This window comes from Solanum pennellii, chromosome 2 (genome assembly GCF_001406875.1).
Source record: "Solanum pennellii chromosome 2, SPENNV200".
In the NCBI taxonomy this organism is placed as follows: Eukaryota; Viridiplantae; Streptophyta; class Magnoliopsida; order Solanales; family Solanaceae; genus Solanum; species Solanum pennellii.
Genome location: NC_028638.1, coordinates 49,239,594 through 49,263,867, shown reverse-complemented (window position 1 = coordinate 49,263,867; position 24,274 = coordinate 49,239,594). Strand labels below are relative to the sequence as shown.

Here is a 24,274-nt window from a genome sequence, read left to right as displayed (position 1 = left end):
GGGGACTTTCTTCAAGATCAACAGTACTTGACAAGGGCAAAGGAGTAGAAAGTACATCTACAAGTTCATCTTCAAGTAGGACTCGGACACTAATTGATGAAGAATACGAGGAGGAAGAAGATGAAGAGCAATATAATGATGTAGAGGATTTTGATCTTCAAGAGTTGGATAATTTTGAAGAAGAATAGACTTTTAAAGTTTTGGTTTATTGTATTTTGAATTGTTTGGTCTTTAAAGTTTTAGACATTTTAGTATCTACTATTGGTTTTTGAATTGAATATTTGCTAATATGTGTTATTGCTATTAAGACTTTGGATAAAATATGCAATTAAATATTTTTAATTTTTGGTATTAATTGGCGCCTTTATTCAAAAAGGCAAGCGCCTCGCCGCGTGGCGAGGCAGGCCCTTGTCGCCTTTTGTCGCCTCTCGCCGTCCACAACACTGCCCTGAGGAGAATAACCAGTTACATTTGATACTTGGAAAAGGCCTAATGATATTGTAATATGACTAAGAAGGACAATTTTGACAAGGAATATCTGCACCCACATTTAAGTTATCTATTGCAGTAAAGAGCTATTCCCTCTCCAACCTACTAGTTTTTCCATTTATTTTTTTAAGAAAAAAACTACTATCACTCTATTCCGTAAACCAACTTTTAGTCGGCAGCTGAATTTCTTTTCAGCACAGCAATTAGAAATTGCTCCGGAGCTGCATGTAAGATTACAGTAAAACCTCAATTTGTCAATCTTAAATGCAATCACAATAAAACAGAAAGCAGATAATCTATTTCCAGTCGAGACAGAATAAGAGAGAATATTATCTAATGATACTACTATTACTGCTGATAAGTATCATATGGTAAAAATGGTGAAAAAACGAAGAGGATAGACTAGATAGTAACCCTACGCACATACCTTGTGTTTCATTTGAAGTCTCTGGAGGCTAATCTCACTATCAATAACCTCTCGCTTCTTCTCCTCTCTCTGCACACAATAAGATCAGGGAAAATGACTGTCGACTGTGCAGATCATAAGGAATCAATTGGTATTGGGACTGAACCTTGTTCTTGAAGTCCAGTATCCCATTCATACCCACAATTTATCCAATGCACCAATATATATATTAGTAACTGTTAAGAAATACAAACCTTGATGAGAGCCTCAAGAATGATCTTTGCTTGGTCAAGGTTGCGCCTAACCTGGATAATGTGAAATGATACAAGTAAATTTCCTATGAGAAAAGGACCAAATCAGATGTAGCATCAACTCATCTATAGCCAGAGAAGCTTTACTAATGCAGTCTATCACGCTCGCCAAGTATAGAGGCTATGTGCCACAGAAAAATCATGTAGGGAACAGCTGTTAGATTCTTAGATCATTATTGTTAGGTATTAAACTACCACACATCACTGTCATATCACCGTATTCCTACATACAAGAAGTTCATTAATCAAACAAGAGAAACTGATACAACAAAATCTTCAAATAAGAAATGATGTGACAACTTGCAGTTGGCAAGAAAGCAATATTTGATTGAATAGTCACCATCATCTTAAAATGGATGTCTAGATCCACTAAAGGGAAAAGAGAAATTTATGTGCAACATTTGCAATAATTTGGCATTGTTTCAGCAATTCATGTCGAACCTAATGCAAAGCTGTTATATCTGAATGAAAGAAAATGATGGATAGTATATACATCTGGTGGCAAAGAAGCTTATGATTCTGGGCGCAGCTGGACTGGGATGATGATAAGCAAATATGACATGAAAGAATGACCTTGGCCAATACACAGGGAACTGTCAAGATAGACAATCATAGGTAGATGGGTATTTCATTTTAGAGGATAGATCAAGAAATAAGAGCTAAATTCGTCGTTGGATTCACCTGGCGAAGCTTTTCAAATGACTGTGCATTGTTTTCCCTCCTTTGCATCTGTTAAAGAAAAAAGGAAGTCACAGGTTCTCCGTTAACACAAACAAAATTCCACAAGAATTAAATTGTCAATAAGAAATTTTACACAACAAGATTAGGACAGTCATAGATGGAATACCCTTCTTGTATGAAGTCTGTGGGCCTTCTCCCTTGGCCTAAATACATTATAAGGATTCGTGTCGTTAACTGGTGGAGGCGGCTTCAAAATGACAGCAATGACCAGTAGTCAGATAATCAACAGCAGAAAATACAGTCATATAAAACCAAAGAACATCAAATCTTCATCATGCTATAATAATGACACGATTTGCACATTTTTTTATTAGGTATGGAGAAAACATAGTAATCATTGATCACCCAATGGCCAAGGTAGAATGTAAGAGTTATTGCTGAAAGTACCAGTCAAACAGGACTGCAGATCCAAATCCAAAAGTGGTTCAATAAACAGAATAAAGAAGCAGACAAGACAACTACGGAATAAGATTAAATCAACAACTATATAGTATTAACTGAAAAAATGGAAATTGGACCTAATGCAACCTAAAAAGCTAGCTCAAGAGATAAGGATTGCCCAAAGACTATATAAGGAGACAAATTGCCTCCTACCCACGAATGTAGGACAATTCAAAACCACCCACGCACCCAGGTCTGCCAACTGGAGAGTGGACAAAATAATATGGGGGCCCAACATCAGTGAAACAAGAATTGGGCGGGCCTGGCTTGATACAATGTTGAAGTGTCTGACTATCTCATCTAAACCTTTTAGATGAGATAGTCACGCAGTTCAACATAGTTGCAGAGACCGGATTCGAGTTTCACCACCATCCAATATCAAAAAGAATTTCTATGTACTTGGCCCATGAAAAAAGAAAAAGGATCGTATGCGAGAGGCATGTTGAAAAAATCAAATAACTATTAGTGTTAGAATAATAATTCAAATCACTCAGCTGAATTTACAAATTAGGATTGTTGAACTGACCTGCAAACGCCGAAGAGAAGGCTTCTGCAACCGCTCCCGCTAATTAAAAAAAAACATAAGGTTGCATGAGGATTCATCTTTAAGGACCACACATGTATCGACTCTATTAATTCTGATAAGAAGCAACATCAAGGCTCTAGTAATCAAGCATTTGGAGCTTTCATATTGAATATTATACATAAAGAACAATCAATGTGATCCCGAATTTCCAATTAAAATCTGTAACATACAAGATGGAGGATAAGTTTTCATTGTTTACACCGCATAAACATTTGCTGATATGCAATGGGGATGCTTTTAACACATTCTCAAATTGATTTACAATTAATCTCATCATCTCTGGAAAAAAACAAATCTATACAAACCTATGGAACACACATGATGGGTTGCTCATAACCCATCCTCAAACTATTTTCCAATTTTAAAAAAATACAAACTTATTCAGAATACAGGGCAAAAGAACGAGGTCTCAAGATGTAAATGAAAGGGTCAGATTCATAATGACGACAAATCCAGCAACGTAATCTTCGATCAAAATCAGCAATTCCACGACCTTCAACAAGTTCCTTATCAGAAGTAACATCTGCTAACAAATGTCAAATTAAATAGTTACAGACATCCCACCCACTCTCCAAACTTTGCCCCATAAAAGGTTACAAAATAAGAAGAAAATACATTTATGCTTTAGCACCTTTAGATGGAAGCCGCTTATATTAAGCGATGACCTCAAAACTTACAAGAAAGGTTATGAGTAAGAGAATAACAGGGAAACAGGCTTATTAAGTAGAATATAAGCTTTGTGAATATATCAGTAGTGTGAAAGCAAATTTTCAGATTTTGGTGGAGGCAAACAAACAAGAATCTCCCAACATAACTTGTTGAATGTCTCGACATGGAACCCCATTAACAGCGTGTTTGTCATATTTTTTCTTCTGATGAACATGTGTGTTAACCAATTATACAACCGAAAGTGGTGAGAAGTACATACCTTATCCTTCCAGTAATTATAAATAGACTGGAATACTCCATATTTAATGGATAAAGATTGCAAGGCCTGGATTTAAAACCATTAAAAGGGAAACAAATGATGAATAAGTAGGAAAACTGAACCTCACTACATTCAGAGAAGCAAAAAATCTCAGAAAGTAAAAAAGTCAAAACAGCTAAGAATAGGAATATCCAAAAAGAAGAAAGATGTACAAAGATCATGTACAAGTTATGTTATTCAAATTGAAGAAACGAACACAATTTCCAATGTCAGCAACAAACATAAAGAATCCATGTATCTTATAATAGCAGAACTTGAGCATTTTCAGAGAATAGAGGCTAGTTTTTCGTGAATAGAGGCTAGATAATGCGAAAGCGAAAAGGATTGCAAAGCGCAGGAAATGGCTCTAGTTTTTGTATAATGATGGAAGATTTTCTAGTTTTTAAGTAGCTTGCAACAGTCTTGCAATAATGAACATGAATTCTCCAGTAGGTCCACATAAAAGTTACAACTACAGCATATGGAGTTCTTATTAGAGTAAACAATATCAAAAATTGCAAAGTGGATTCTTTAAATAACAATGCAACACGAAAGACAAAGTTAAACTTGCAAAATCAACAGACTAACAAGAAGAGCTAGCTTTTACCTCAACAGCAGCATCAAAACTTAGAAGCACAGGAACTGGCGATCCAAGCGTATTTGCTATAACTCCTGCTCTTTCTCGGGCCTTGTGATCTAAAACTTCTAGTTTATACAAAATTGTCTCCAACCTGTATCAGGAAACAGAAGTGATTTTTTTGCCTATGATCAATAAACGAAATTCAAGTCTTGAATTAGGCATATTGTATTCCTTATAGAAAAAATGGCACATCATATTGAGAGGAAAAGAACAGGATGAAATACATAGATCATAGACAAATTACACTCAGCATCAGAAACCTGAAGCCAAATACAGATTAAAGATAAAATAATTAAAGGGACTAAAAGTAGCTTGCGGAAAATGGAGAAAGGAGTGCAAGAAAGTAGGAGAGCAACAAACATGACAGCTCTAAGAAGCAAAACTCAGGTCCAGTACTTAGCTTATGGTGTCGGAAAGATATACTAGAATAAAACTTAAGGGGTTGTCTGCTTTATTAATAAGGATAACAGTCCAGGGAAAAAAAAGGATCATCTTATCTCGCATATGGTTGAACTTTTGATTCTGGGATTATACCGCAATTCTGGCATTATTTTTCTACCACACTCAATGTGGGATAACAATACCAGGATAAAACACCAAAATGATTTAGATGCCCTTCTCCAAAACTCTTCTCCTGTAGTTCTTTAGAAAAGTCAAGTTTAAAATCGAAAAAAAAAGTTTATCCCAATTAACCTAGTTTAAAACCAAACATATGTATTTTATTATACCCCAATATCCAATTTTAGTTAAAAGAAACAAACATCTACCAATAAAAGCATATACACTAAATGATTCCATCATTATTCAATCCCCACATTATAATTTATGTTTAACTTGTTTACCAACCAAACGACCCCTAAGTTTGTATGCTTCTAGGACAGAAGGTGATGTCAAACAACTTTTGCAACTTCAGCATAAAGGAAATAGTATCTTTCATGTGGAAACCAACATGTCACAAAAGGACTAACAGACAAAAAACTGAAATCCGACTCAGATATCAGTGGAAGGTCAAGTAAGGTCTAAGAAGAGCCCCAAGTTTGTAAGCTTTTAAGTCTTTAACATCAAATCCATCAATATTACAATGTCATAAGTGACCTGTCTCTCCATGTTAAGACAGCACAAAATTTGCTTGGGATCAGAGGAAATGTCAGTTTGCTTCATCCAAGCACGCTAGCATGATATAACAATGGAAATGATTTTCTTAAAAAGAGAGCTCTTCAGGAAAGCACCATTATTTGAGCTTATCCTTCACTAGGTGGTTTTCATTCAGTATAAGCATGGATTGTCCTAGGTACTTTACGGTTTGGCTAATTAGCTAAGTGTATAGTTTAAAGGAGTTGTGCTGTGACTACAGAATGGCTTCTGTCCACCTTCCTCTCTTCCTCATACCTGGAGTATTTGGTTAGCTAAGCTCTCTAGTCTCTGGTGCATTGTGCCATAGTGTGTGTGATTATGCAATACAGCTATGATATATATCAATTACCCTCACGTAGATTTTAGCGTCTCTTACTTCTATTCTTCAAAATAATTCCCACAAGTACCAGATTTAATTACTCCCCATGTGAATGCAAACATACTCTCCGTGTGAATGCAAACACATCCAACTAGCAGCGACGTGAGGAAACAAAAATAAAGGATGAACCAACCATAGGGAAAAAAAAAAGAGCAAATGTCTCGAGGAAAGTTGTGTATGTGGATGCGTGTATAAATGTAACACAGTAGGTATACAGAAGCATGGTTTAAGATTTTTTTTACTTTTCAGCTGCAAGAACTTTTCTTTCTCTGTTGAACTCTTGAAGCCAATCTTCATCCTCATTGTCAAGATCATACTCAACAAATTCTCCAATCTCAGCCCGAGCTACATTAAATTTTAACAAAGTTTCAGAAGTTACTACTCAGATGATACTAACAACATTCGCCCCCAGTACAGTACACTAGACGTACCTCCTCTAGCATGTATATATGATGTTGGCTGCCCAAAGGTGGGCGAATAATCTCTTTCATATGTATCCACAATCACATACTCAGGAGTAGGTATTTCAGGAGCCAACTTCTTGCTAGAAGTTTGTGGCACCTGGAGAATAAATTATTGTCCAACATAATAAGCTTAAGTACAGGCACAATTCACCAGCACGGCAGTAATGTGTGTCATGATTAAGACCAAGTACGTTATGAAAATTTTAACTTCGGAAAGTTAACTTAAAACATAGAAGAGTTAGTTATAGTGAATGAAGAATTCATGCATGCAAATTTATATCACAGATAGTCCATGCAATGCAATATAGCATAAAACTACAAGGATTGAGCTCAAAAACCTCATTTTCTGTAGCTTCAGCAGCGAGACGAAGGATAAGGTTCCGTGTATTAGTCTGGGAATCATCATCCTCAAAATCCTTGATAGATTTTAAAATTGGCAACTTCTTGTGAATGTCAAGAGGACGCGGTCTAAATGAGAGTCTACTCATTATCAATTGAGCTCATTACCCACACAAAATTTACTCTGTTCTACTTCGGCGACTCAACCCTAAAGCCACTAAAGCAGTGGCTTTAGGCCCCAAAAAATAACCAAAACCCCCCAAATTCAGTTCGCTCAAATACCGAAGATACACAAAAAGGAAACAAATTCGAAACTAAAGGAAGAACCAAAACCAGATGAAGAAGATACATACATAAAATAGACAACCAGATCTGATGATGAAGGCGATGTAAATAGTGAGAAGCACCGTATTAACATATGGAAGAAACAACATACCTAATAATAATAAGTAAGAATATAAAAACAATCATGTATTTTTATTGTTACCATTAATTAAAACTTCGTTGCTCATCTTTACTAATTTTATGCACATATTTTTGTAATTTCGTTATTCACATACTTATAATTCAAAAACTTAACAGTTACTTTTTTTTTATTTCTTAATTTTTTTAATTCACTTCAATTTAAATCAATCGTGTTTTAATATTGATTTTGTAAAATTATCTTTAATTTTTTGAGATATTTTATTAAACATTTCTTGTTTAAATTAATTAAATTATCAAATAATTAAATTTTAAAAAATATTGTCTTGCCTTTATATGTCTTCTAATCACTATAATATTATTTTTTGTACGAAATATTATATAGATAAAAGAACATAATACTCTAATTAACATATTCAAATAAATAAAGTTCTTAATTTAGATTTTACACACTTTTAGAATAACTGTAATAGTTTATATAACAAATAATGTTATTGAAAAAGTTTTCAGAATTCTAATTTAAAAAAAGAAGATTTAAACATTCATGTCACTGTGTAATGTACAATATTTTATATAAATCTATTCTTGTCTTACAAATATTACAAAAAATGTCATGCCAATTGAAAAAAGAAAAAATAGTTATTAAATTATATTCAATTACAATATATATTTTTATAATTTATGAGAATTTATATATATATATATATAAATAAAGACTTTTTTTCTAAATTTTGACTTTAAATCACCTATTCTTTTAAGCTTCTTCGAGCTTATCTAATTTAAACAAATAAAACAAAGCAGTTAATTAATAGTTCATTTTAGTTCATGAGGATTTTGTATCGATAATTATCTTAATTCAAAGGCTAGGCAATTTAAATGGGTTATGGGCATCCGTATGGACATTTATCATATTAGGATTCAACCAATAACAATTCTACCATAATTAGATTGTTTGTATCACTAAAAAAAAATAAAAATTGATCATGTATATTTGATATTCAATCCATTAAAATATGTGTTTTTGGTTCAATATTCTACATCATTTATATATTAGTATATTCTCATCAAATATGAAAATTTTAGTAATTTCTTCGTTGTGGCACTTCCGCTTTATAAAACATTACTTCACAATATTACAGATACCATTTTTGTATAACTTTAACAACATAAAGACGAAACTAGAGTTTGCATAAATGACATGGTATATTTATTAATCTATCTGTCTATTATATTAGTCTAGACTAGAAAGAATAAACTAGTTCACATTCGCTCCTAAATATGAGAGTATACTGTTGAATATTTCAACTTTAGTAGTACGAAGAATTTTTTACACGATTAAACTGACTTATCAGAACAAATTTTCTTTACATTGTCAATACATATAAATAACACTTGCCCCTTTTGCTATATTCCGTTGAAATGATTATCTCAAGTACGCCATATTGTTGGCCCGAGTTCAAAAAGGAATACAACAAAAAGAGATGTAAAGATCCTTGTGGCAGGAGAATATAGATTAACTGAAACTTAACATTCACACTTCACTCGTATACTGACTCCATTTCATGAAATCATCTTCATCATCATCATACTCCTTAACTGGGTTCTCCATTCCCGGAACATCTTGCTCCACTGTTTCAACTTCTTTTTCCTCAACATGTTCAGACTTCGCTTCTTCCTGCTGTGCTCAATCATTATCCAGAATCAGGAATCGGAAAGAAAAAAGAGGATAAAAAGATAATTTCTCGAAAACAACCCTGATAATAGTCTACTCAAACCACGTAGCCACATTCCTCCTTAATTTCTCCAGCCAGGTAATAGCACAAAAAAACATCATAATGACATGTGCATTAGTATAATGATGCATTGTGCAGATATAACATTATAGAAAAGAAACATAATAGATAAGAGACTGCACCCCCCACCCCCCACTAGAGAAAGATATAAAAGAAAGATGATGAGAAGCAAGAGAAGATTCATACACAGATCTCCTGATTCCCCTCCATTTCCTCCTCCCCAGTCAAGTCAATTGACTCGTCTTTATCAGCGTACTGCAATTCCTCAGCTTCAATTTGCTTTAAATGCTCGATTACTCGTTCGAAGTGGGAATGATCTGCAACAAGTATAGTATCATGTAAAACCTCTATAGAAAACTTCAAAAAAATGTGACACATTTTACTAAAGAAGGCTCTCTTCTTCAGGTCAATGATCCTTTTTCCCTCTTTGATGGTCTGATGACATAGAAGGAAAATTTAAGTGGTGCATACTTGTCATGTTGATGAAACATTACTCTTTATTGGATGAAAAAGAAAAGTTGCATTCATACAATGCATCCCCAAACTCTATTTTACACCCATTTAAAACGAAATGTTATCATAACAACGAGTCTTTGGCAAAATATATAGATGTGAGTGCAGCAGAGAAAGTTGAACATTTACCTTTCGAACGATTTGTTAGAACATCATGAAGCCTAAATGGATTTTGCCGCTCTTCTTTCTTGTATTTTAGCTTTAGCTGTCTACGTGTCCGGCCAGGAAAAAGTTGTTGTATAAGGGATAAATCTGTCCCAAACTGCTGCACAGCCTGAAGACAAGTTTGTTTAAATGTTTAAGAGCATACCAAGGAAAAAGAACAAAAGTGTATGGAGTGCATCACGGTACCATTTATGCCAATCACATAAAGCATCTTTATCCATTAGCTCTATTTGGTGTCATGACACCTTCAAGTCAACAGTTGTATAATCTTTCAAATACCTGAATACTCGTTGCATCTGGGGTCTGCTCCCCTACTCTTCACATAAAACTTAACAATTACAATATAAAAGGGAATTTATCCCATATGCTTCGGTATGGATACCTAAGGTAGTGGGATAAGGTCTGGGACTCTGGGACACTCTACCCTCCCACACCCCACTTGTGGGACCTCAGTGGGTATGTCGTTGTTATGGGTGCCTTTGAATCCCACAATTCACTTGGATAAGTATATTCATGTAATATTTGAAAAGGACCTTATCTAAAATAAAGAAAACAAAGCAACAGTTATCAATAAATAAATACCAACAAGCATGTCCAACAGGAGTCTTTCACTGCTATCTCATAGGAAGGTCTCAACAATTGAAGCAAATTTGATTTTGAACAGAATTGACGGATCTATGAAAGACTCCACAAACTTTGATGTGGAATGCATAGGTGAATCTGCTAATAACTTGTGCACTTTATAAGTTGCACTTGTAAGATCCCCTATTTAAAACTTATTTTTCTTGATCGAATTTCAACTATCTCCCAATTTTACTTGTGCATCATTCAGTAGGCTACAAATGAAAGGGGTGTACCTCATAGAAAAGTTCTGTGTCCTGTTTTGACCACCTTGTGCTGGGGGTTTTGTCCATGTAAGTCTGATAATTGAAGTAGGAAGAAGTATCTTCACCCATAGTACTTTTATTATGATCATCAGCTTCCCCATCTTCATCTGAAGCATAGGTCTCATCCTCATCATAATTAGAAACAGATGCACCAGCACTGCACAAACACAAGTCATGAAGAAACTGTCACTTGAAAAGGAAAGGGTTTCGTCCCAAAGGCAAAAATACATGCAACACCATCCAGCACAAGTAAAATTGTGCACTTCGACACAAAAAAAACAATAACTGATAACAAAGCTATTCCAGCATGCATCGAACTTCTAAGATCTATTGTCCTGATAATTTTACCTTCCGGAAATACAATTTAAGTGTCCAAAATTGAATTAGAGTACTTTACAATTATTTCTCATATTAGATATGAAAATTATACATCTCAAACCACGTCGAAGATTACCTAAGTATGACCTCCTAATATATAAATTGGCTTGAAGGAGCACATATTATATAATGTATTTAAGCATGAAGTATTTACTAGTGGCATGTCTCTTATCATTTACCTATGACTAACGAAAATAATTTCTCACAATAGACCCCATAGGACCATTATAAATTGGTCAAGAGAAACATTAAAAAGGAATTGATACGAGAGTTGTTGGAGTGGTAATTAGAACAGTTCTAAAAGTAAAGAAAATAATGAAGCTGTAGACAATATAAGAAAGACCAGTGATGCTCTTAAATAGTTAGAAGCAGACGTTGCGAATAAAAAATAGAATGTGTTGAGCCAACAATAACCTATACGCATCATCTACATTTTCACTATCAACAAGAACAGATATATTAAACTATGGAGTAAACGAGAAACACTAAGCAAATGGTTAAACAAGGATTAGTATTTTTTTCACAAACAAAGCAAAAGATTAATGTAGATTAGTATATGTTATTAATTGCACATAAGCTTCTGATACCTCTGATCTGTAGTAGGAGGAGGTATCTGTGACACTGCTGCATCTTTTTTCTGCAAGTAAGGATGGCAAGCAATGAAACAAGAGAATCAAGGAAGACTATCAAATAACAAAATTTATCATTTTAATTTTTCCTTGTTATAAAAGGTTGATGGCAAACAAGAGAAAAATATAGAAGAAACGTACCGCCAACCGCTCTCTGTGCTCAGCTAATAAAATTAGATCCTTAATAGGCACCTTTGAATAGTCAATCTCATCCATGGGAGCCTCAAGCAAAGCCTTGTCCACTGTAAACAAGGAAGTTCCTGGTCAACAAACAATCATAGCTATAACTAACCCAAACGGAAGCAATACCCACTAGGATTACCTGTTCTCCTCTTTTGACGAGTGGAATGAGAAAACTTCTTAGGCTTCTTGTTGGCTGCCTGATCAGAAGCTTCAGCAGTCTTTTTACTCTTCCTAACTCGTTTTCCTTCCTTAGTAACTGTTTTCTTGGACTTCTTCTGTACCTTTTTCCCTTGTGAGTCATTTTCCACCAAAAACTCCTCATCATTCCCAATTGTAACAGAATCATTAGGATGTTCAGGCACATATTCCCCATCACCAATTACGTCTTCATCAGACTCATCTACTAGTCTAGATGCATTCACGGACTTTCTTCTACTCCTTAATGATCTACTCTCTCCGTTCTCTTTACTCTCTCCGTTCTCTTCACTAATTGCAGAAAGTTCAGATGCAGGGAATTTTTGCTTTTTATTCTTAGGCCTCTGTGGTACCTAAAAAGACAGTTGCAAGCGGGTTAAGAAGAGGAACAAAGGACTCCAACGAGGCAAACCATTGCATAAATTAGAGAAATAACTGAAAGAATACAAAAAAACAAGTTAAGGATTTACAGATTCCTCAGGCATTTGAGAAGTAGCCTCAGAGTGATTTGCTGGGATGTCAGCATCTGGAAGAGAAGCCTCAACAACATATTCTTCATGAACTGGGAACTCATGTGCAGATTCTGTAATAATATTATTATCAAATCCTCTGACTGAGAAATCAAGGACATCAGCAGCAGGTAATCCATGTTCCTTCTCAGAATTCACAAAATCCATTTCAGAATGAACGGATTGTGAATCTGGCAGACATGACACAGACTCTCCTACATCTAAATCAGGAATTATTGTATCATATCTTTCTCTGTATACTTGTAACTTGGGCTTGGGTTGGAATCTTCTACTCTGCCCTGAATAACGATAAGAAATTTAGAAGGAGCACAGGATATAACCTGGTACTAGTGCAGAACCTAAAAATTCAGTCATACCAGATATAGTAGTTACCCCAAGGATATCAGCTTCCAAGGAAGAGTAGGTGTCCATTTCCTGCAACCAACAAAGCTGGAGTTTTCGTAAGTGTGCCAAGGAATTTAAGTGGCAATGCTTCTCTATTCAGAGTATAAAGGAAGGACATGAATTTGACCATCTGACAACTTCCACTAACAGAAAGAACACTTGCTTGGAATGTTAATGGATCTTGGCCTGCTGCAACCTCATCAGATTGAAGATTGGAAGCACTATGAGCTGAATCATCAACTGAAGAAACTGGAATTAAAAGCTGTTCTTGTCGCTTCTCTGCACCAGCAGCATGAGCAGCAGATGGATCTGTAGCAGGACTACAACTCTCAGAATTATATGCAGCACAGAATTTTAATGACTTAATCTATAATTGGCCAATTATTCAAAAGAAGAGAACCCTTTTGCAGCATCCAAAATCAAGTTCCAATTAATAGCAATTATGAAGGAAAATTCAGCAATGAGAGAACAGAAGAAGATTAGTTGTTACCTATGCCACTTGAGTGAGGAAGTAAATCATCAAATGAATCCAAACCTATATATATGTCTGCATTCTGAAAACTGAAGAGATTTAACAAGGATACAAAAGGTTTGTTAACCTGGTCAAGATATGGATAAGAAAATATCACCTCTCCCTCAGATTTCTCAAAGCAAGATTTCCAATCTTCATTGTTATCAGTTATTACCATACTTGCATCTAGACTTGAACCAACGGATGGAACCAAAGTTTCTGCAGCAAGAGGACGCCCCAAGGAAGGTTCTGCCAACACGGGGCTTTGTTCATCGCCTGCTTACATTTAACAACAGAAAATCATTCTTGAAGAAGTTCTTACAGCATCAATAAAGAACAATATTAGACTATCTATGCATATGTTATATGACATTTCAAAAGCTAAAAAAATATAGAACCTTTGTCTATGATGCAAATTCTTATTCCAAACAAGAAACAAAAGGTGTTTTGAAGGACAAAGTCACAAAGGAACTCAACACTGAAGATTAAATCTGATTTTTTTCGCTGATTTAATCTAGGTGTCGATTGGAATGGACAGATGAGAGTGAAAATCTGTTACAATCCTAGGATCTTTTGTATAATTAGGAAGGTATTGTTATTTTATTTTTTGTTACTAATTTAACTCCCTTTTTTATTATGAAACAGCACTTACTTGCCTCTTCATAAACTATGCACACAAGCACTCAACAGTTTCGATGACCCACAGGGCCTCAACAGTTAATATGCGATCAAGTTTTGCAGCAAATATTCTGGAAAAGAAGATAACAATAACATAAAGGCAAGAAAACTAACAATTTTGAGAATTTTTTGCACTCTTAAAACCTTCAGAGTAATCAGTTGCTACAGTATCACCAGTGGGTTTTGACGTCAAAGAAGAGGATGCAACAGCTGGACCTTTCTTCACCGGGCGGGGCTTGGCCTTGGGTTGAAACTTGCCACCAGCCTTGACTGCTTGAAGTAATAATATTAAGCTTAACCTTGTAAGAATGAAGATAACTTTTATTGCAAATTTAAAAGAAAAAACAGTTTCTCCCTCCTTACCAGTCTTTGAAGCACCTCCAGCAAAAATATCATCTAAAAGGTCCATGGGCACACTTTCAATACTGAAAAGAACAATAACTGATAAGACAACTTATAACCACTAAAATCAGTTTTAAAGAGTATGTGATATAGAAGATTTTCAAGGCAAAATATATACGATCTTTAGTGGGAGTGCACATCGAATTAGGATAAAGATAAAGTCGAGGGTCTGGGTTTTATCTATCTTCACTCTGTAATTCATCAATTCATTATAATCCAATTTTCAATGTCAATGTCAAACAGCTCCATAAGCAGAATCTACAAATTTCTACAAAATCTTACTCTGTAAACTCAAAATCAAAATGTCCTGGAAGTTTAGAAGACAAAGCTGGATTGTTTGCAAGGAAAGCCTAATAACTTTCACCAGTCCTTTTCCTTTTCTTTTTCCATGAAAATACCATGAGTGTAAAAACCAATCAGAACTCGATGAACTTACAGTTACTGGTGGCGCGAGATATGGCCGGGGAAGTGGAACAGCGGCGATGGTGTCAGCCCGTCAACCGTTTGGTTTTGTCTGAGTGTGTTGAGATGATGCACCGGCAGAAATCGCCGGCCGATGAGAGGGAATATGGGAAAGTAAAAACAGAGGGAAAATCATCTAAAATTAGGGCTAACTAGTGAATTTTGGGCAGTTGTAAACACTTGACACAAAACACGGATTACCTTTTTTTTATTACTAAGAAATTAACAATTTGTTACTTAAGAAATTTAACAAAAAAAAATCATCTAATTTGTTACTTAAGAAATTAACAATTTGATTTATTTGCCTTTACCAAATTACTTTGTTTTCATTAATTTTGTAAAGATCTTTTATCCTAAGTTCCTAAAATAAATCATAATATGACAGTTTCATTTTATTTATTTTTATGCATGCATAGTTTTAATCTCAAAAGACGTCCTAATCATTTTATCATTGAACTTGCAAAATATGTTCCAATTGATGAAAAATATTAGTTGTAATTCATTTGATTGTTCGAAGAAATAAAAGTCTAAGTATCTATTTGGATTGGCTGATTTTTTGTGTTTTTAAGTTAAATTAGTTTTGAAGTGTTTGATGTTAAAAAGTGCTAATAAACATTTATTTTAAAGTCAAAATAACAAAAATAAATCAAAAATCATAAGTTAAAATCCTAACTTATAACTTTTTGCTTATAAGTCACAAGACAAAAGTCAATCCAACAAGCCCAAACTCCATAGTTTTGTCAAAAGAAAAAATTCATCCACGTCATCTTGAGCACTCTCCGTATAGTTTTACCATATAGAAGCGTGATAATTCAATTATTCACAAAAATAATATATTGAGTGTGTTTTGAAATGTTAAAAATATATGTTTTTGAAACCAACAATAACCCGCAGCCGCTACAAACTCTGTCGCGGTCTCTGCCCATTGGACGAGCAATTTGTGGTGAGCAAACACTGTGTAACAGTCTTCAAACCACACAAAAGATATAAACCGCACTAAGCAAGCCCTATGTGACAAACTCGACTCAAAAAGCAGGGGTTTCAATTTCAGGTCATCCGTACAAACAACAAACCCTCCAAACCAACTGGTATTTTTTACCCCACTTCTGAAAGAAAATTAGTGTTTCCAAGGATAATAGATACTAATTTCAGAGCTTGAGCATGTTTGGACTAACTGGCTGTGAACAGAATCTATTTCTGGAACCAACCACTAGCGCTTGGGCACTAAAACTTGAAAAAACAAGACCATATATGAGAAATTTGCCCAAGTCCATAATATTCAAATATGATTATCCATAAAAATTTTACTCAAATGAATTGAGGTAATCAGTATTGACTTGAAAGCGAATTGCACCACAAGTTACATAAATATATATATATATATATATCCCGGCTAACCCACATTGTTGCATGACTAAGTCGCAACGGGAATGATTCTGTAGGAAAACAAATTTGCTTCTCATTTTTCACATTCCTATCTATGTAAAATGAATGCCTCTCATAAAATACTTTTTTCCTAAAAAATTACAACATCTAAACCCATCCTCTGAATCCAGAACAACCAGCAAATCTTTTTTTTGAAGCAGAACTTTGGTCAATTAAACAATTTCCTACAATTCAGAGAGCACCCTGCCAACCAGAGCAAAAACGGTCAGGTCTAGAAAGGCATGCGCCCTGCAAGTCTGCTTTCTGATATTCTTCTGTCTATTGCCGCATCTATTGACGTCATCTGAAAAAAGAAAACACAGACAGATAATTTTAGAATAGAAGCGCAAACAAGTTAGGTGATCAGCACAAATGTATTGAATCAAAATCATAGCCTGCTTCAATGACAATAGATTCTGAACTTGGCAAAAGAATCTGACCTGGGCCAAATTTGAACCACTTTTCGACCTTAAATATATTAACAATCATAGTAATTTGCAAACATCTGTTGGGTCTATGCATGCTTTGCTCACACAGCCCAACTCTTTCAAGGTCAAGTAAAGCTCAAAGTGAACATGGAAATATCCAAGAACTAATTACATGCACTCTGCTGAGATACCCCTTGAGTGGATGGCAGCACAGTAATTAGAAATGGCATTACTTAATTACCAGCAAAAGATAATGAAGATACATACTTGAATCATTGATGACCACAAAACTGTAGGGATTGCTTGCCAACCGGAGAATGGCCAAAAGAAGATAAAAGAAGCCCATTAATTAATGGGGTTGAAACATACACTAAATTGATTGATTACCAGGTGTACTCATCCAAGAGTATGCTATTTCCAAGAAGATGAAGGAGAATGGAAAGACTTACAAATTTGCTTTACGAATATGAAAGAATAGTAAACAACTGAATCCGAGACATGAAACTAACACCAACCTACAACACAAGTCCCATATTCATAGGAACAAATACTAGTATTAGGTAATTATAACTTACCTGGCTAGTCTCATCATGCACCTGATACTTTGGTAAGGACATTCTTCTTTCCTCCTGAAAATATTTCACATCAGCACTCAGTATCACAATTTAACTGTAAGACATTAATTACATGAAAACGCAAACACTACTAACCATGGACATGGCCTCATCATCCCAAACTAAGTAGACCTCATTTGTTGCTGGTTGATTAGCTGGAGCTTTGTTGGTAATAACAGGTGGTGGACCAATTGAGGGCCCAGCAGTATTTGGGCCAGAGGCATAAGAATGTGAATTTACCGGTGCTGAGACTGCAGAAAAAGTGAATGAAATGAGAAACGAAGAAATGAAGACCGTCTCCACATTCTAAATGAGCCTTGATTCTTATAAGCATTAGCCACATAGCCAAGATTGACATATAAAAGCATGAATCAAACTCTACTACAGCAAAGCTCATCCAGAAAATCAGGTTAGATAGCTTGCATAGTATAGTATTTAACAGAAAATGCTATATGAGGAAAAAATAGGATGCCCTTTTCCTTTGCTTCCACAAGGAATCAGGTGAGGAAGATAAGAAAAATGGTATGTGCACGAAGCCTGTAGCCCACAGCCAACAGCTTCAACGTCAAATTTCATCAGTATACACAAGAATTAAACTAAGAACCCTCTTATCTCATTTTCCAACCCATGGCTTCATAGCGAAGTTTGATGACAGCGAGATTAGTCCTCACTATCACACCTCTAAATATTGTACAAGGTTAAAACCAACAAAATAATCTGATATCATGGGCTGCCCATTTTTTCCCTGATTTCTCACCAAAATATACTAGCATGTACATCAAATGAAGTTTGTACCATCACCTCATCTAAGCGACTGACAATTTTCCCTCTGAAAGATGTCAAAACTACTTCCCATAGTTTGAAAAGAATCAAGGCCAACTAAAACACACTTTGCATTTTTATTTTTTTCGTAAGTAAAATATTTATAAAATGTATCAAAATGGTTCAGAATAGATACAGGGCCTAAATTGCATCCCGCACTCCAAACATACTACATCTTTTCCCCTGACAAGTAAAAAAACCAATACTTATTCCTCCTATCAAGAGTACTACTATAACACCAAAAATACAAATTCTTGATACATATGTTTTTAGCTCTAGGTATCTATGGACTGCAGCCACTTCCCTTCAAAGCACTTTCAAAAAACAAGAAATGAATACTACATCTTACTAAAGGATCAGAACAGAGCTACTTATCCTATCCTAAGGCACAACAGTAAATGGCGATTAGTAAATTCCCAACAAGAACCATGTCGAAAGTGTCAGACCTTCAACAAAATAGATAAAGACATTACAATTCTAGACCTTAAATACCTGAAATCTGATAACCAATGGCGGCAGGAGCATTGTTGCCCATGTTTGGGTCAAATAAGCTCTTTGTTTCAACTGCAGAGCTGAATGGCACACTCGCTGACAGCATTGGCGCTGAGAATGGCGAACTTTGGGCAAGGTTATTGTTATTAGGAACAACAGGAAACAAGGGTTGAGATACGGGAACAGGTGGGGTCGGGAGCCCTGGAGGAGCAACAAGTGTTGGTGGTGCAGTGGCTGGCATTGGAGGCCTCATATGTTGCACAGGAAATAATGGTTGTTGTGGCAGACCCATCAGTGCAGGAGGTGGAACCGAGACAGCAGGATACTGTGAATACCAAGGAAGATGGCGAGGGGGGGCTGACCAACCAGCAGGAGGCATAGGCAGCGCAGGATTATAGCTACACCAAACAGGCGGGATCCATGTAAGAATTTATACACCTATTAGAGCTAGTGATTACAAGTCTAAAACGGCTAATAAATTCAACACATGCCCAAAAAACAACAAAATATAGATGAGAAGGTTGACAAGATATAAATGCAAAGGCTAAAGTTTCCCAACATCCTCTTATTTTAATGATGGCAGTATCTTTTCCAAGTTGCGTGCTACTTGACTAAACCACCAGGTAGCTAATTAACATCCACAAGTGTAAGGTGTTACCATACCAGGAAGTCGGTAACCTTAGTCCCTTACCATCAACAAGAGTTACAAAATATGGATTCATACTAAGCGTTGTAACGGCTATTCGAACATGGAATCTCCAGACTGTTGCTCCTGTTCTTCAACAACCCAACTATCCTATGGATACAATTTTTTGTGTTACCTATAGGCCAGAACACTATGCCACACCATTACTATAACGAAGTCGGAACTGGGATATTCTGATCATTACTATAATAATGAGCTTCAACCCTTTTTTTGAGGATGGTAACAATTAATCTACATATTCACAATAGGTATACTACATCCAAATATGTAGTTCCCCTCATAAGTGTTACAAACTTACACCTTGAACCCCTAGCAGCACTATCCTTTTACAAGTAATCTAAAACATCAAAAATATCTTCATTATTTTGCTTGTTTGACCTTAATGAGCTTTGATCCTCATCTCGTATATTCATTACTTTGCTTGTTTGATCACGTAATACTACTCCTAAATCTTTCAGAAGAAACAGTTGGTAATCCTAGAATAGAGAAATAAAGCAAGATGTAACCCCCCCCCCCCAAACCTCCCTCTTTCCTCCCCTAGTGATAAGCAAAAGCAAGTTGTAGTTCTTAAGAAGATCAGAAGTCAACTACAGAAAGAACTATTTTAGTTCAAAGAGAGAGCTTGCCTCTCATTTTTTGCTAATTCATTTACTCAGGATGGGTTCCATGTTTAAAATTCTTTAAGTTACCCTCTTAAAAGAATAGATATTTTGTCCTTCTCTATAGATTGTTGTGTCATTGAATAGTCATAATTGAAGATTTTTTTCTTTTCAAGAAACACTATGACTCTTTGCATTTGTTTTGTCTTGACCACAGATACTTATTCAAGGAATATACTCTTTGATATAGTGATAAATCGACATGAATGAGAGTCCATCTTAAACAAAACTTATTCAAGGAGAACATACTTCAAGATGAACTGACTTCACACTTGAAGCACAAAATGAAGAGACTGCCCTGGATCTTATGCGGGCATGCATTCTCACAGACCCCATTAATCTTGCTAATAGAAATTAAAATCATCCCTATCCAAAGATTTAGCATGCAGCATACAAAAAGGGAAGGGTTTTTTTTATGACAAGGGAAGCCCGCAGCTGCTACCCAAAAAGGAAAGGTTTTTAAAAATAAGGTAACTCATGCAACAGCATATGAAAATGAAAGTATCATAAAGTATTCTAGCACTAAGGAACTGAAAAGAATAAGCATCTCTATTAGAAACATACAGTGGTGGCACCGCGCCAAAAGTTGCCCGGGGAGGATATCCTGGAAATGCACCACCAAGATACTGGGATGATGGAATGTCCACTTTGGCAGTTTTCACTGGGGACTCATCTTCTACAGAAAAATAAAATCCAACAGAGAAATATATTTAGCTTTATTTAGTCATGAAAGTGAGCAGACAGAACAGACCTATTAGTGACGGAGGAAAATATCTGCAGAAAGTTGAAAAGGCAATAAGCTCATACTAAATCAAACAAAGAAATGCACTAAAAAGCTCAAACGAAAAGGTAAAAAGCTTTCAACACCTAAAAGTAGGGGTGTGGACTAAGATGAAACCGAAAAACCAAATTTATTTGGTTTAATTTTGGATTAATAATACACTTTGTTTGATTTCACATTTAGAAAAATAAAAACCGGAAGAACAAAATAACCGAAATATATATATATAAAAAATATTTAGGTTTCGAATTAAGTTGGAGTTACGACTTTTATCTCTTTTTAGTTATTGCCTTCTCATTATGATTTAGTTTATATTTTATGTTTGTTCATCTATTATACTTTTAAGCATTATGTTTTAAGTTTTATCTGTGATTTATATTAGAAAGTACACTAAGAAATTCAATATTATTACTTCTCCTTGTATTGTATTTTTTTACAAATTGCAAATATAACCTTGATTATGTTATTAATTATTGACATAACCGAACCAAAAAAGCCAACCCGAAAAGAGAAAAACCAAACCAAATTTATTTTGGTTCGGATTAGGTTACACTTTTTCAAAACCAAAGACTGAAAAATCCACAAAACCAAACAGAAAAATCAAATGCACACCCGTACCTAAAACCAGTGGACAGAAAATAAGGAATAAGGAATTCACACATCAATTGCCGTTAGTTTACCAAGATGCAAGGTTGAAAAGCTTCAAAACAAGCTTCCAATTTAAGAATGATACAGGGTTCTACAGAGGTGGAGCTGCACCGGAGCCCATAATGAAACAGAGACTTAAACCCAATAGCATGGAGATATTGATACAAGCTCCAGATTTCCCTTCGGAGGCATGAGGACATCCGACAAAAATGGGATGGATGATACAAGCTGTAGGCTTTGCTAAATTTAAGCAGAAGGCCTGAACATCTGTAGCATTATTTCAAATTTTCAAAACCCTGATTTAAGTTTATGAAACCAAGTTAAGAAAACATTCTTCTATGATAGCCAAAGAAATCTCTAAGGACCAGTCACGCATGGTTCAAAACTCGATGGATAATAAGGCTCCCCTCTATGTTGAGGAAACATTATTTTGCCACAAGAATAGCAATTCAACAGTACCAGTACACTGGTATAACAAGAAAGATGCAAAATCAAAGGTTACTAATTTTCTTGCTACAATTCAGCATCATGGCCACTTTATCATAGTTTTGAACAATCAGCCATCATGGCTGTCCTCACAGTAATGGTTGCATTTGAGTACACTGCTGGTTCAAAAAGGCAAAATTTAAGCACATCCTGTACTATTCTTACCTTCCTCTCCATAGTGAGCTGCTAAGATATCACTTGGGATTCCTTGCATTCCATATACTTCAATATCAGTAGACTCTCTACCGGGTTTGGCATTTGGTACCCTGTAACAGCCAAATATGCTATAGATTAATGCATTTATTGCCAAAAAACAGATAAAAATGCAACCAAAAAAAAGTAGCATGAGACATTATCAGCATATTGAATTCAATCCTGCAAATGATCCCTTGGTAATTAGAGCAGGCAAGAAATTTGGCAAGAAGCTTTAGGAATTTTGCTGTGGCAAGTGGGTCAGAAAAACAAGGTCAAACTTGCTTTAAAGTTTAAACATCAGAAGCACCCATCTAGGACATCCACTGCAACTGTCTCCATCCCAAAATATTTAGGGTCCGCTATATGGATCCCTAACATCTATTCTGCTCCATAGGACCTGTTTATTGTAATACTCAATAATTTGACTAGGTATCATATATATAGATCATTTGCTTCCATTGTATTCTCTTCTACCCAAATAAGTATGACATACACAATTCTTTTAGTTGCATCAACAGGTAGACAATATGCTCTTCTACCATAACATTTTAACTTCTGAGACAGAGTAAATGACCTCTTTCCGCAGCTTCACATTAGGCAAATTCTATAGAAATGAAAATATTTCAGGCATGGGCATATTATATCGATATAGTTTCAGGGAGATGTTGCCCTACATTACAAACCAAAAAACTGAACGATTTTAGATGATGCTTTTTTTGGTGAAATAATTTTCTTAATGACAGGGAACTCCCAATGCACATATACTGATCAAGGGACAACATGATTTCTAAAGATGTATCAAGAGATTCATAACAAGAATCTAAAATAACACTTTTTTTTCTAGCTTCAAAGATAGTAGACATGAATTACTTACAGGTTACATAACAAATTTTAAATTTTCTGCATCAATCACATTATGAAAACTTGAAAATAACCATATCATTCTCTAGTATGACCAAATTCTCGAGCTACTTTTAATTCTTTTGTGTCCCAAAATATTCACATCAACTAAACTATGTTCTTAAAGAGCCTTCAAGGTATCTGCTAAAAGTAGTACATCCACTCACTATGACACACGCACCCAATGAATTCCGTGTTACCCATATCTCATAAAGTTTTCATGGCTTCAACATTTCGTCTCCTTCTGCGGAAGATGGAAATATTTTCATACCAGCACCAACAAAACATACAAAAACCACTACCAATGCTAAAGGACAGGATATATATCAATACAGATGGCTAAAAAGGGAAAATTTTGAGAATGTTCCTAGAGATTTATCAGAAAAAAGAAATTACTTACTGGCTGACGGTTTCTTTGTGAACCTGGAGAACGTGAATGGCCATGCCGCCAGCAGTAGAAAGCTTCTTATGGCAAACATGGCATTTGAAGTGTTTAGCCTTTTGATGCTGAACCAAAATCTTCTCATCATCGAACTCCCTGTCACAGTAGTAGCACCATACCTTATCGGTTGATCTCTTCTTCTTCTTTCCCATTTATCTCACCAGAAAACCCAAAGTGCTCCTCCTTTAGCAATTGAATCAAATCGGACGAAATTAATGCGTGCTGATCCGCTAGGGTTCCGAAAGCGATTTGGGATTGAACACTGGGGTTTTTCTCTCTGTTCAAGGAAGAGAGTTAGGGTTTCTGAGAAAAACGGGTGAGGGAGGAGGAGACAATTCCTAATACTTAATAAAAGTTTATAAGTAGATTTGTATTTTATTGGAAAAAGAGCATGGCTATTTATATAGAGTATTTTTGAAGCAAATGGTGAAACGGGTTTAATATTTTATCCCTTTAATCGGGAGGGAATCAAATATATTTACTTGTTGTATTTTTTAAATATTTTAATTCAATATCGATAAATTGAGGTCATAATAAAAAAAAAATTGTCATTTTTTTATTTGTTAAAAATGGTAATAAAAAAATTTAAAATTATAAAATATTTAACAAGTTAATAGGCAAGACTCATTGTTTTTTATATAAGTAT

General features: G+C 35.2%; 3 protein-coding genes across 9 annotated transcripts in view; all 3 read right to left on the bottom strand.

Moving 5' to 3' along the window:
• Window positions 1-7,343, bottom strand: part of LOC107011819 (enhancer of polycomb-like protein 1) — a 14,224-nt gene extending 6,881 nt beyond the window's left edge. The window contains exons 1-10 of the mRNA XM_015211472.2: window positions 6,897-7,343; window positions 6,526-6,655; window positions 6,337-6,439; window positions 4,549-4,672; window positions 3,903-3,968; window positions 2,915-2,953; window positions 2,054-2,134; window positions 1,888-1,935; window positions 1,150-1,200; window positions 917-985 (exon numbers count right to left, since the gene is read on the bottom strand). Coding sequence (XP_015066958.1) covers window positions 917-985; window positions 1,150-1,200; window positions 1,888-1,935; window positions 2,054-2,134; window positions 2,915-2,953; window positions 3,903-3,968; window positions 4,549-4,672; window positions 6,337-6,439; window positions 6,526-6,655; window positions 6,897-7,046 — 861 coding nt within the window. The 5' untranslated portion in view covers window positions 7,047-7,343. The remainder of the gene's footprint in view (window positions 1-916; window positions 986-1,149; window positions 1,201-1,887; window positions 1,936-2,053; window positions 2,135-2,914; window positions 2,954-3,902; window positions 3,969-4,548; window positions 4,673-6,336; window positions 6,440-6,525; window positions 6,656-6,896) is intronic.
• A 1,256-nt stretch (window positions 7,344-8,599) lies between these two features.
• Window positions 8,600-15,225, bottom strand: LOC107011889 (transcription factor TFIIIB component B''). Of its 6 annotated transcripts, none has more exons than XM_027914831.1 (15): window positions 15,005-15,223; window positions 14,530-14,591; window positions 14,281-14,436; window positions 13,607-13,764; window positions 13,468-13,531; window positions 13,105-13,286; window positions 12,950-13,007; window positions 12,534-12,871; window positions 12,008-12,416; window positions 11,827-11,927; window positions 11,644-11,693; window positions 10,649-10,835; window positions 9,756-9,900; window positions 9,300-9,430; window positions 8,600-8,995 (listed from the first exon to the last, which is right to left on the bottom strand). In XM_027914831.1, the coding sequence occupies exons 2-15, from the start codon at window positions 14,573-14,575 to the stop codon at window positions 8,852-8,854; spliced, it is 2,169 nt and encodes a 722-aa protein (XP_027770632.1). In that variant the 5' UTR covers window positions 14,576-14,591; window positions 15,005-15,223; the 3' UTR covers window positions 8,600-8,851. The 6 variants fall into 6 exon arrangements, 5 of the variants coding, with proteins under 5 accessions (XP_027770632.1, XP_027770633.1, XP_015067052.1 ...); XM_027914832.1 differs by having other exon boundaries at window positions 8,600-8,998; window positions 13,126-13,286; XM_015211566.2 differs by having other exon boundaries at window positions 8,600-8,998; window positions 15,005-15,222.
• Window positions 15,226-16,303: 1,078 nt separating this feature from the next.
• LOC107011438 (protein SUPPRESSOR OF FRI 4) lies at window positions 16,304-24,010 on the bottom strand. 2 transcript variants are annotated; one of them, XR_003576829.1, is made up of 7 exons: window positions 23,587-24,010; window positions 22,257-22,357; window positions 20,741-20,852; window positions 18,812-19,209; window positions 17,594-17,748; window positions 16,896-17,512; window positions 16,304-16,759 (listed from the first exon to the last, which is right to left on the bottom strand). XR_003576829.1 is itself a non-coding variant. In XM_015210948.2 (7 exons), the coding sequence occupies exons 1-7, from the start codon at window positions 23,778-23,780 to the stop codon at window positions 16,688-16,690; spliced, it is 1,086 nt and encodes a 361-aa protein (XP_015066434.1). In that variant the 5' UTR covers window positions 23,781-24,010; the 3' UTR covers window positions 16,304-16,687. The 2 variants fall into 2 exon arrangements, 1 of the variants encoding a protein (XP_015066434.1); XM_015210948.2 differs by having other exon boundaries at window positions 17,459-17,512.
• Window positions 24,011-24,274: the final 264 nt, after the last annotated feature.

What these genes read in the sequence shown, in the direction of transcription:
- LOC107011889 (XM_015211566.2), bottom strand. Translation starts at nt 14,575, where the DNA reads ATGGACCTTTTAGATGATATTTTTGCTGGAGGTGCTTCAAAGACTG. An exon ending in TTAGTGGAAGTTGTCAGATG is followed by an intron (nt 13,008 to 13,104) that starts GTCAAATTCATG and finishes TGTTGGTTGCAG; the next exon opens with GAAATGGACACCTACTCTTC. An exon ending in TCGTCAAAAGAGGAGAACAG is followed by an intron (nt 11,928 to 12,007) that starts GTAATCCTAGTG and finishes CCTTGTTTACAG; the next exon opens with TGGACAAGGCTTTGCTTGAG.
- LOC107011438 (XM_015210948.2), bottom strand. Translation starts at nt 23,780, where the DNA reads ATGGGAAAGAAGAAGAAGAGATCAACCGATAAGGTATGGTGCTACTAC. An exon ending in CACAAAGAAACCGTCAGCCA is followed by an intron (nt 22,358 to 23,586) that starts GTAAGTAATTTC and finishes TGGCTGTTACAG; the next exon opens with GGTACCAAATGCCAAACCCG. An exon ending in CATTGGTTATCAGATTTCAG is followed by an intron (nt 17,749 to 18,811) that starts GTATTTAAGGTC and finishes CTTTTTCTGCAG; the next exon opens with TCTCAGCACCGGTAAATTCA.